Source organism: Emydura macquarii, unplaced genomic scaffold (assembly GCF_026122565.2).
Source record: "Emydura macquarii macquarii isolate MOO-44397 ecotype Brisbane River unplaced genomic scaffold, CSIRO-AGI_Emac_v2 contig_1348, whole genome shotgun sequence".
NCBI lineage: Eukaryota > Metazoa > Chordata > Testudines > Chelidae > Emydura > Emydura macquarii.
In genome coordinates, this window is record NW_027131485.1 from 3,082,973 (window position 1) to 3,095,843 (window position 12,871).

General features: G+C 41.1%; 1 protein-coding gene across 12 annotated transcripts in view; it reads right to left on the reverse strand.

Annotated features, from left to right (window-relative positions):
• The window catches only part of SUN1 (Sad1 and UNC84 domain containing 1), a 68,483-nt gene that overhangs the window by 8,716 nt on the left and 46,896 nt on the right, over positions 1 to 12,871 (reverse strand). For 10 of the 12 annotated variants that reach the window (XM_067550901.1, XM_067550900.1, XM_067550903.1 and 7 more), the window contains 4 exons: positions 11,255 to 11,341; positions 9,512 to 9,555; positions 6,327 to 6,465; positions 3,940 to 4,194 (listed from right to left, as the gene is read on the reverse strand). In XM_067550901.1, coding sequence (XP_067407002.1) covers positions 3,940 to 4,194; positions 6,327 to 6,465; positions 9,512 to 9,555; positions 11,255 to 11,341 — 525 coding nt within the window. Of the gene's footprint in view, positions 1 to 92; positions 1,763 to 2,623; positions 2,827 to 3,939; positions 4,195 to 6,326; positions 6,466 to 9,424; positions 9,556 to 11,254; positions 11,342 to 12,871 lie in introns of those variants that run through there. The other 2 variants (XR_010920315.1, XM_067550909.1) reach the window with 2 other exon arrangements.

Consider the following 12,871-nt stretch of genomic DNA (forward strand, 5'->3'; position numbering starts at 1 on the left):
CCCAGCCCTCCAGTGCAGGAACACCAAAATAAGAACTGCATCGACAACTGAGATGCAAGTAGCAATCACACTTGGAAGCTTGCAATGCTGGATTACTGGCCAGTTGTAAATCATTTTGGATTTAGAAAATCCACAGGGGGAGTTGTTAATCGTGTCCTGCTATGCAGGACTGTGACTCTCAGCAATGCACAGGATGTAGTGAATGAATCTGCAGCTGTGAGGTTTCTGAACTGCCGTGGGGTGATAGTTGGCATGCATATCCCTACTTTGGCACCAGTCCACCTTGCCAGAGTACATCCACAGAAAAGGCTACTTTTCTATGGTTATGCAAGGATTGATGGATCCCCAGGGATGCTTCACTGATATCACTGGGGACTGGTCAAGGACAGTGCATGATGCTCACATCCGTAAGAACCCAGGACTGTTCAGAAAGCTGCAAACGGACATTCTGTCTCAACTGGCAGATTACCACTGGCTATATTGAAATGCCAAGAGTGATATTGAAGGACCCTGCCTATCCCTTGTCCCATGGCTCATGAAGAGCCACCTTCACAGCACAGAGAGGAAAGATTTAACTATCAGCTCAGCACGTCCAGAATGACAGTTGAATGTGCTTTTGATAGACTGAAGGGACACGTGTGTTTACTCCCAATGCTGAATTTCAGTGACAAATATATCCCAGCGGTTATAGGTGCTTGCTGCGCCCCATATAATATCACCGAGGCAAAGGGGAAAAGTTGCTGCCAGGCTGGAGGTGGAGTGACTGTCTGCTAAGATTGAACAGCAAGACAAGGGCTTAGTGTGGACCTATGTGGTTGTGGGAGGCTTTGAAAGAGCACTTTAATTGTCAGCCACAGTAATAGGCTGTGCTGGAGTGTGCTCAGCCCCCAAACCTGAAGGGCCAGTTAGGAATTGTGTAGTGCTAGGGGTACATTTATAAAATATTACACTGTCTTTTAGTGAACCTATGAATTACATGCTGCTTGCTGTATATTTACACATGACTAGGTGTTTTGTTGAACCTATGAGTCCTGTGGTGCCATAAACTTACAAGTATTGGGTGCTTTGAGTACGGCCATGCATTCTGCAGTATGAGTGGTGAACTCATTTATTTAAAAAAAAAAAAAAAGATATAGAAATTTGAGTGACAAAAACCCTGCAAAATAACCAATGTGCAAATAAAAAAAGGACATTACAATGCAAACTTCTTACATGTATTAGCAGAACAGAATTTTAAAATTAGAAAGGCTGCAAACGTTTCTGTCCATTTCAGTGCACAAGTGCAGTGCATTTTGGCTATACATAAGGCAACTGTGGCTCTCACAAGTCAGTGCATGGGGAGCTGCAGTTTTCCTTACTGTCCACCAGCATGGAATGATAGAGGTAGGGATGGGGTCCATGATGCCAGGTGGAATGTTGGAAGGTGTGGGGATCTGCCACCATGGAATTCTCCAAGGGCTGCAAAGGGTTGTAGAGTCGGTGATTATGGACTTGTACGTCAACCAGAGTCTGCAGCACTTGTGTCTGCTGCCTGAGAAGCCCTATTATGTCCTGGTCCCTCTCCTTTTCCTGCTGGGATTCCTGGGTCTCTCTCCATTTTCTCCTGTCTCTCTCCATGAGGTCTGCCACACTGGCCACCCAGGCCTTTTGTTTGCAGTCTGATGTAACACTGGCTTGCAGGATCTCACTAGCCCTCTTCTTTCTTCTCCTCAGGGTCCCAATGATGTGGACAGGGCACTCTTCAAGGCCACAATGGCAGCAGCTACAGATAAAACAGACAGATGTATCACTGGATTTACAACACAACAGAATTGAAATGTGTATCATTCCCTAACCCCCTTCCCTTATTCCCATACAAACATTTAAGACATGCTTATTGACACTTCTGCTTTGGAGTACCTCTGCACAACACTGCTCTCCAGTTTCAGCCATGGCGAGTATGGCTCACCAGGAGCAAAGGGAGGGTGGGGAAGGCAGGCATTAAGAGTTTTGGTTGCATGAAACAAAATTTCAGTCCCTTCCTCCACAGATACGAGTACAGGATAATGGTGCTGAATAGTGGCACTATTTTCAGCAGACAGTGGTGATTTTAGATGATCTCTCTCCTGAGTAACAAAGGCACAGAGAGCACAGCTGCTGCTGGCATCCCAAAGCCACCCAGGCTCAGATGCAGCTAGCCTGTTTACTGCAATTGGGCCAGCAGAATTCATCACAGAGTTGTGTGGGTAAGTATCCTACCACAGAGAAAGAAAAAAAGCAGCCATCCCTAGAAACCTTTGGGGGGATAACTACAGAGTATATCCAGGAAAATGTCATCGAGATCTCTCAGGAGGATACAAGGGACATCTCTGTACTTAAACAGAGTAAAATACTGTCAGTAAAGTAAAGCCAGCTATGGCTTTAATCCTTAAACTCTTCACCTTCCCCCCCCCCCACCTCCACCTAACTCAACAGGGGAATGAAATGCAGATACCAACTCTACCTCTGTTTGTTGTACTGCTTCCTCTTCTTGTAAGAGTCAAAATGAAAAGAATAGATATCTGTGCCTTATTTACTTGGGGATAGGCTAGTCTCCATCCTTTAAATTTAAACTTTGTAAGCAAAAATGCATGCACACACTTACCCCCAATGTTCCTTCCTCTTCACCAGGTTCATCTGTGCTCAGCTGTTGGGACTGGCCAGACTGCAGTGGAATTTCAAACAGGTCCTGGCTCATGGCACAACTGGATGCCTGCCCCGCTCCCCTCCTCACTGTTCAAAGCAGGGGTCTCTGTCTCAGGTTACTTTGAAATATCCATGGTGGTCTGCAGGATATTGGTGGGAACTCTGCCAAGCATGGCATGCAGTTTATTGTAAAAGCAGCAAGTTTGTGGCTCAGCTCCAGACCGATTGTTGGCCTTCTTGGATTTGTGGTATGCCTACCGCAGTTCCTTCATTTTCATGTGGCACTGCTGCTGATCCCTATCACACCCCTTTGCCTGCATCCCTCATGCAATTTTTTCACAGATATCCACGTTTCTGTGGCTGGTCCATAGCTGTGTTTGCACAACCTCTTCTCCCCACAGACCCACAAGATCTAATACCTCTTGTCTACTCCAGGCAGGAGCATGTCTAGTGCATGGTGCTGGCCTAGTTGGCAGGGCAGTTGCACACAACAAAGAACAACTGCTAGGTGTGTTTGCCAAGCTGGGCAATCAGGTTAAGGCATTTCAAAAATAAGTGGGGTATTTTAAGTGAGAAGATACCTTCCAGTCTCTGTGACCCCTGGGCAGTGGTGTTCACTGTGGGACCAGAGCAGTCATTATTGGGCATTGTGAGACAGCTGCTGGAGTACTGTTAGGTCGACATATGTCATGCAGTGTCTACACACGCACTGTATTTATCTCAGCAGGTCAACCGTGGCTCAATGCCATTCATGGAGATGGATTTATGGCATCACTTTAACAAGTCGTTTACGTCAGGTGGAGCACATTTGATCATAGATGCATGTGCAAACTGGTTGATGTAAGGTGACCTACGTCGACCTAACTTTGTAGTGTAGACCAGGTCTAAGTTGTATTACCACAAAAAAAGATAAGGAAGATATTTTTGTGCAATATGTGCACCCAAACATTACTGTACTTAATCAAAAGTTACAACATCTTATTTAAACTGCCGTTGAAACAGTGGAAAACCAAAGTGAAATTCTGACAGCTTTTTAGATATTATCTGAAGCACAATTTCAATGCATTTTAGATGTTTTTTCTTAATTTCCATTAAAGTTCTAAACTATTTCCCTTAAGCTTCCTATTTGAAACAAATGTAATTAGCTTGTTGTATTTAGACATGACAAAGTATATACTGTAATAACAAAAATCCTTTAAAAACAAGTTTTACCCTACATAACACTAGCTATAAAGTTACGAGCCAAACTTTTCAACATTTTTTTAGAATGCTTACCGCTTCTGTGATGCCAGAAATCCCAGCGTTATTTACAGCACTTGTTACTACTTCAGAGGTTAGCTTCTGGTTTGTAATAGACATGTAGAGAGTAATATTCTTGAGGATTTGCAGCTCTAGATCTTGTAACAAAACTTGCAGATCTCTCTTGCTCACAAATTTGGATGTTAGCCATTGAAGCAGTGATTCAGAAAACTCTTCTTGTTGGTCCCCAAAAAACATAAGCTTGACAGATTCTTTGACCTGGGCATCTACCTAGTAAAATCCATCAATAGGTAACAGTTACGTATTTGGATACTCTTAAAATAATGTATTCGTCAAAAATCATTTGAAGTAATAAACAAACAGCTTAATAACCAGTATACTTAAAATCCTTAAGTTTTTCAGAGCTGCAGATGAATGTAGCAGCTTTCATATTTCTCCATCTTTGTAAACCATCTCAGCAAAAGCTCCTCCATTGGCACAGCATGTCTCGAGGGAAGCATATTTTGTAATACAGGAGATGAACCCTTTGGAACAACAGGTGAGGTGAGGAGGGAAGAACCTAAAAGAATCTATAACGAACACCCCATCTTGCCAAACTACTAGTTATGTTAACAAACTTTTCTGGTTATATCAGTGTCAGTTTCTTATGCTTGCCTCACCATTATTTAGTACTGGAAACACATATGACATGGTCGTCTCAATGAAGATTACGTTGACAGAAGACTACTTCAAAACATCACTAAATTTGTCACCTTATTTTAATCCCAATAAACAGACTGAGTTACTGAAGACCTCAAGAAGCTACTCACAGAGGCCGTGTAAACACATAGCCAGAGAATATATGAAAGACATTCCTTTTCACAAAAGTCAGCAGACAAGTTAAGCTACACACAGAATGACCTATCAAAATAAGTAATCAAAATTACAAATAGAGTATACTAGACCCCTTTTCTAGATGTACAATCATAAATGAGATCAAACAGATGAGAGAATACTGCTACCTAATCAATCCTCTTTGCTCCACAAATATCAGATTTCTGTACTCTCACTGAAAATCACCATCACCACCACCACCGCACTATCCCTCTGGATTAAGAGTTTAAGAGACAAAATGTAAAAAGGTCCTTAATCCGAACAAAGAGATGAATAGTTTAGTAAATGGGCTGAAGACTGAAGTAAAAATATCAAGAACAAACAAAAATGTAACACTGAATTAGACAAACTTAACATGGAAGTCCGTGCATAAAGAATTCCCATCTTCCCCTTTAAAATCTTAAGTAGAGAAAGTCAGGCTAAATTATCTTAAGCAACTATTTCAAGAACTGTGCATTAAACCAGGAGGCAAATTATGTATTGTAGGTTATATTTTGCTGCTAAAGCTGTTTGATCATCTAGAGAAAAAAAATCTTCGAATCTATATGAAATCCAGATTGCTTAACAACTCAAAAGATCAAAACTGGCAGTGAAATAAATGTCTTACGAATTGCTAGAAAACTATGTGCAATTTATATCATCTTCAGGGCTCAGATACACCTTATAATTTTTTATGATAGCTGCAATGATTCCTCAAAGGAGGCACAATGAAGTCCAACGAAAAGGAAGTGCTAAGTACATACAACAAGGCTGAAATACATTTTCTCTAAAATGCAGGGTTTGACTTCAATAAGAATACACATGAAGATTGATGAATATTTCACAAGTGTGGATTAACTGCTGCATTAACCACATACCTACGGTATCCTTCAGTTCCACATCTCATTGGTAGCCAGACGAGTTTTTAACACTTCCAACATTATTACAATTATTTTGATAACTCCACTGTCAATGGAATAGGATCCTACATATTGATGTGGGAGGTCATGTGCTTGAGTGTGACCAAATGAGTAAAGTATTAAATGGCCTTTTAATAACTATGAAACAGACATCACAAACCACCCTTACATAAGTTATGTCGGTTCCCTCATGTTGTTTCAATTTACAATTAAAAATTTAATACCACAAATGAAGAAAAAAAAAGAGGTGCTACATTTGTACATTACTTAATCTGATTCAGTTTAAGTATTGCTTTACAACTGTGTTTTATTGCATTTTTATGTGTACAAATTAGCTGGACATACCAGATAAACACATGCCAATTATTACACTAGAATATATATAGGTTTTGTATAATACATTTACTCTGTGCTTTTTGTTCCATTTAGAATTAAGTTTATCCCTTGTTATGTACAAGTGTCTAGTAAGATTAGTACTTGCTAATTCAAAAAATCAACATTACTGTCACAAAATTAGCCTACCATTGTCATTTGAAAGTGAGTATAGTGTATTTCCTGTGGAGATGCCATTGAAAATTGCATACGTGGACAAATGCAAGAGTTTCATAGTGAGGCACCTGTAGAACTTACTTTTTCATGAATCATATCTACTTTCTCACAGCTGGTCTTCAAGCTTTGGGAAGTTAACAGTTCTGACTTCATCTGAGCCAACTCTAGTTCTAGTTGCTTAACCTTGGATAAGAGGTGCTGGTTTTGTTCATCACTTCCACTGGTAAACCCGAAAAGTCATAATTTAAGAGAAAGAGGTCAGATCACACAACTTAAAAATCGAATCAAATAATATTTGATAGAATAAGACATTTGTCTAATATAGAGTGAACTTCACCGTAAAGTCAAAAATAGACTTTGTGACCCTACTAGTACAGGTCCTTTCAAATTAATATCTATTATTTATTTAAGATAGTCATCCAAAATATCTGTTTTAAATCCATATATTCTGAAGTGTTGACGCAATCTAGAATTAAATGTCTCTGGGATGTTACTTAGTTGGTGATGAAATATGTGAGGACATAGGTGGGGTTTGTGGGATTCTGTAAGGTTTCTAATAGAACCAGAATTGATGCCTTTTTATGTGAATTTGCCATATATTTTAGCAGAGTATGAAGTATTTTAAACAAGTTAATGGAGCTCAAACTCAGTGTCTAAATTATGGAATGGCTAAGTCAGGCCTCCAAGAAGTATTTCAAAATAATAAAAAGGGGCAAAACGAAGTCAATGGAAATTATACAAGAAGGGAATTTATCATTCTAAAACTATTTTATTAGTTGAATTCTTATTTAAAATGATGTCCATAGAGTTCCAGCACTCCATTTCTTCCCAAAATAGTTGTGTCTTGGAGAAAAATGCTGCTCTCTCCAATAGCATGTGATCCAAAAATAGAAAAGGTGATTGATAAACTGAATGTAGATGAAATTAAGATGGTACACACACTGAATTTATGTGAGACTCTTGGAATCATAACTTGTCTCTCAGCACATTTTCTTTAAATACACTGCTTAACACTTAGTAAGTGGTCTTTGAGGTAATTCCAAAAATCCTCACTCATGGGACCTGTCAGGAATATTTTGTTAAGATGTTTGTCGGAAAATGCCAGTTACTCAAAAAACAAAAAAAACCAACCACCCCACAATCAACAACCAGTTACTAGCCTTCCCTAACTCTTGTTCTTCGAGATGTGTTGATCATGTCCATTCCATGTCATGTGTGTGCATGCACCATATGCACTGGTGCTGGGATTTTCCCCTCAGTGGTATCCACAGTGGTATCTGGGGATCAATGATGGTACTCTGTCCAATGGTAGCAGCGCTCTGGAGGCTCTGGGGACTGGTTCTGGGACCCTGGGTGACCTGCATCAAGGCTCCAAGAATGGGTACCGAGGGTCTGGGGAGCAGTACTGGGAGTCCAGCTGTTGGTGGCAATGCTCCGGGGACTGATAACAGAGTCCTACTGACCACTGCTGGGATGTCAGTGACCGACAAGGAGTCAGAAAGCAGTGTCGAGGTGTCAGATCTGTGCAGGGCCCCCATTGTGGGCTTGCCCCTGGACACACTCTTGGCCAGTTGCCCCAGCATGGGGTCTTGGCAAGGAGGTCTCTCCTCCTTAAGGGCTGGGTGGCACCGGGAGCGAGAACAAGTCCTTGATCACTTGAAAGGCCTCATGCGTGGATGGTCCCGCTACCGCTGCCAGGGATTGGAGGCAGGTCCCGCGGAGGACTGGGAGCTCTAATGGGTGAGGCCGTAGCTGTCTCAAGTTCGGGGAAGATGAGTGGCTCGGCACAGGTCTTGGCTCGTCCCCCACTCTGTTTGTCCTTCTTGGGGGCCAGGGAGTGCCCTCTTCCAAAGCGTGCAGCTTCTTGTGCCGCTTCTTCGGCATGGGGGATGGTGACTGGTGCTGGGATGAACTCTGAGCCGGTGGGACATTTTGAGTTGATGTTGATGTGCTGGGCGCGGAGTCCGAGTGGCCACGCGTGGAGTCTGGTCTGAGAGCAGACTCCATCAGGAGTGCTCTTAACTTGATGTCCTGGTCTTTTTTAGTGCGGGTCTCACGCAGGCACTTTAAGCAGCTCTGGTGAGGATCGCTTATGGGCATGGACTTCTTACATGAAGCACACGGTATGAAGCCCAGGGATTGGGGCATGCCCCATCCTACAACTATATGTAGGGACTACCTACAACTATATTTAACTACTAACTTTAACTAATTAAACATATCTAACAAACTATATACACAAAATCTACAGATGAAACCACTGGTAGAAGGCTTGCCGAGGCAAGGACATTCCAGCACCATCACAGGCAGTGAGATGGAACCGGGAGATGGGGTGACAGCGCCCTTATACCAGCGCATACGTGTGCCACTGCAGAGGGCACTACAGCGGGCCCTATAGATACCACTGAGGGAAAAATCTCTGGCACTGGTGCATGTGACGCACACATATACCCGACATGACATGGAATGGACATGAGCAAGCACTCGAAGAACCGAAGCTTTTTGTGGAACATGTTCATTTTGACAACATTTTTGTCATCAGGAAAACTTCTCAGATCTAGGATGGAAATTCTTGTTAAAAAATGAGACACACTCACCCCATTTTAGTCAGTAATCCAGTGGTTTTGGCACTCACCTGGGATGTTGGATCCTCAGCGTCAAGTCCCTGTTCTTCCTAATTCAGAACAGGGATAAGTATGTGGATTCTCACATCCCAGAATAGTGTCCAAACCACTGGGCTTTACAGTCAGTCTCTCTTTGCCTCAGTATTATTCATACGAAGTGGAAAAGCTCCAACAGGAGAGAGATTTTGGATAGGTTGCTCAGGGTCTCAATTCTTTTCAAAGGCCTTGGTTTCATTCTGTTGCAGAATGAAACCAAATGCCAAAATGTCAGACTTTTTCTGCCAAATACAATTCTTATTTTCTGGCCAGCCCTACTCACCCTCTTAGAGTGGTAGTGAATTTATGCCTCCTACTCTTCTAGAGAAATAAGACACAAATAATGGTCAGATATTGGGGGTAGGATATAAGACTGTTCAGAATTCAGAAATGGTCCTCTTACACTGATATCTAGAATCTCCACCAAAACCTAGGTAACATTCATGCTGACAAACACTTCAACAAAACTTTAAAAACCACTCAACTGACACACAACAGGCATTAGAAAAGGATAGTTACCATTGTAGTTCAGTGACTGATTCCTACCACCATCAATTAGTGTCAGGATTCAAAATGCAACATATTAGACACAGACAGTAGCCATACCTCACTGTTCTTGTTTGGGTTAGTTCAAGTTCCTTCTGGATGTCCTGATAGATATGAAAAATCTGTTTTAAGAAGTACACTCTAATTTCAATTTTTATAAATAAGGACAACTGCCACATGAAGACATGCTTGGGCAGCACCATTTTAAGATGGCATTCCTAAATAATTTAGTTTAATGTTTCTGTACATACATTTGTATAAACCATACTATACCAAACTACCTGCTTTACTGATCATCAGATTCTGAAGAGTGATCTTTTAAAAAACTACCAGTCCCCTCTCTCTCCCCCCCCCCCCCCAAAAAAAAAAAAGGATCAGATCAATAGGGTTTTGTTAAAAATGCATAGTGGCCCAGTTCATTGGCACAATCTGCCATGCAAGAGGCCAGAGATAGGTTCCTGGGTTTGGATCACTAGTTGGCAGGAGTCTAAATGTTGTCACAAGGCCTAAGTCTTCACAGGCACAATTAGCTTGAGTTACAACTCAAGTGTTACCCCATCTCAACCTGTAGGGGGTGGGTTGAAGCTTGAGTGATGCTGATGCTCAAGCTATTTACACAGTGGGGATGCAACAACTCCTCATCAACTACTGTAATCCAGTCAGTCTGTGCTGATAATCAAATCACTCTGTGTAACTCCAGAGGGTTGTTTTGAAGGAAGGTTGATCTCACTGGATGTACTAACTCAAGCTAACTGCAGCAGTGAAGACAAGCTCCTTAGAGTGGGGTTGACGATTCAAGTTCCATTTTCCAGGGCAAGTGAAAGGCAGTAGGAACAAACAGTTTTTCTTGTAAATACAGCAGGTTAACAAGAATACCAGTTTTAAAAATCTAAATTCAGCTACTAAAAAGAGTTTGTTTTTTAAAATAGTTTTTGACAGTCACTTTAGATGTGCAAACATAAAACTCCTTTGGCTGCTTGCACCTGCAGGCAGAAACTTGTGTCTTCAGCCTCTTCAGAAACAAGTAGAAGCACTTTTAAAAGAAAGTTTGGGAGGTGCAGACTTAGGGCTGGTCTACACTACAGAGTTTTGTTGACAAAATAGCAGAGGTGCACACACTAAAATGCTCCTCCCACCTATATAACTCCCCTGCTATGCCGACATAACAAAACCACTTCAACAAGAGGTGTGTAGGGCTTGTTGGTGTAGTTAGGGCGACATAGCGTCAGTGTAGACACTGCATTCCTTACATCTGCTGTTGGCTGTCATTCTTGTCAATTTCAGGACTCCTGGTATCCGTGAAATTGACAAGAAAGCTGGGCATCTAGAGCCCAGCTGCCCGGTCAGCCTTGGAGAGCTGAGTGACTGACCTGGCTCCAAGCAGGGAACGGAGAGTGAGGGGGGCAGTCTGTCAGGAACCCAGGAGCCTGTAGGGCAGCCAGGGAGCTGACGGCAGACCTGAGAGACCAGGCTCTCAGATATCCACACTGCCCCTCATAGGTTGGTGTAAGTGCTTCTGCTGAGGATGCACACCACCAACCCAGGAGGATAGCGTGGACATCAGCTACCACAATAATTAATATGGTAGCTGTAAGTTGACCTAACATAGGTTGACTTATTTTTGTAGTGTGGGCAAAGCCTTAAACTTGATAGCTGGAGTGGTGCAAGATAGATGTTGAGAAAAGTTTACTAAGCAACTTTTCTGTAGTTGACTGAAGTTTACTCCATTTATTTTGTAAACAGGCTATGTCTTTGACTCACTATATATATATATATTGATAGAAGGAAAGAGCCTTTCAGTACCTCAGATTTTGCAGAAAGTTTTCCAATAAGGTCTTCCAGTGTCACAATGCGCAATTCGTGTTCTTGGTGTAAAGCCAGAAGGTCAGTCTTAAAGACAGAAAAAAAAAAGCGTTCTACTTATTGAGCACAAAATAATCAAATTGCTATTGATATCTTTAGTAAAACCATTACTTTCATGTTGTGATCATGCCAGATATTTTGCGGACACAAACCAAAGTTTAAATTAATTACTTAAGTGCTTCTTAAAAAAATAAGTCCAATGGATTTTTCTATGCCAAATGTGCTACGTTAGACTAGTCATTTGGAGATAGTCCTGTGAGATCAAAAACACAAAGAAGTGTGCAGTACTGCTGACAAAATTATGTAACACATGCTGCCTTTCAGTTGGGGAGATAGTATCAGCAGAAATCTTGAGTTACATATTTTAGCATCAAAACCAGAGCCTTAATACCAAATTGGGCAGCCAATTAATTAAAGGGAATATGGACTGGTAAAAACACTTTTCGAAGAAAAACAGTTTGCCAGACTAACATTTGAAGTCCTATGCAGGATATTAATTAGTAGCCTATCACACTTGTTTTCTGTAATGTTTCTGTTATTGGTACTGAAAGTTAACTGTGACATGAAATGTTAAGTGAGAGTTTTCTAAAGATTTAGGAGTTCAAATCCCAATGAAAGTCAATAAAATTAATGCTCCTAGGTAACTTAGATACTGTTGGAAATTCAACCCATCACCTTCTGATGTTAGCAGAGGGTCAGAGTGGAAGACTCAATTGAAGGAAAGAAGTTTATTAGTAGTAAGTCATAATAAATACGGTTCCTAGCATCAAAAGGTTTACACACATTGATATTCAGAATGAAAAGTACAAAATATGTTTATATATACAGCCTAGTCTAAGCATTTGACAAGTGACAAATCCTTTCATCTAATTGTGGCCTTCTTTCTTATTTCCAGTGCCATAAATTTACATTTATGTTATGATTACCATTTTTGTTACAAAAAAGTTAGAGAGACAGTACAAATTAAACAGAGCTCTGTCCTCGTCTCTTCCCCCTTCCTCCAGCATCTGTTTTAGTGCCTTTTCCTTAACGAGCAAGATTCAAGACTTGCTGAAAATCTTAAATCTGGTACATGGCAGGTCACGTGTACTATCCACAGCCTTATGTTGGTTAAAAAAGGAAAGTTGGAAGTTAGTTTCAAACTCCACAAGGTTTGTAGGTGAGTACTCCCTATTGTAGGGATAATTTATTCAAGCATCAACTCAAACAGGTGCATTGACTGCAAAGGGATATGCATTAGACTGGAGAAGAGGAAACCAAAAATGCAAAATTCTAATTCATTACCCAAGACAAGAAGTATGTTAACTTTTAATTAGAAGTTGCTAGACCATTGCACTGATGTAGCCTTAAAAAACAAAGAACGGAAATAAGCAGTTAAGTCATTTCACACCCCAGCTGCACTCAAATTCCCATTCTCAGCTTCAACTACCTCTATTAATTCTAACAGACTCTTAAATACAAAGTAAAAAACAAAACAAAACAAAAAAACTTACACCTCATTTGGATGATAAATGTGGACTAGGGTTTAGTGCACTAATCAATATAAAAAACCATCAC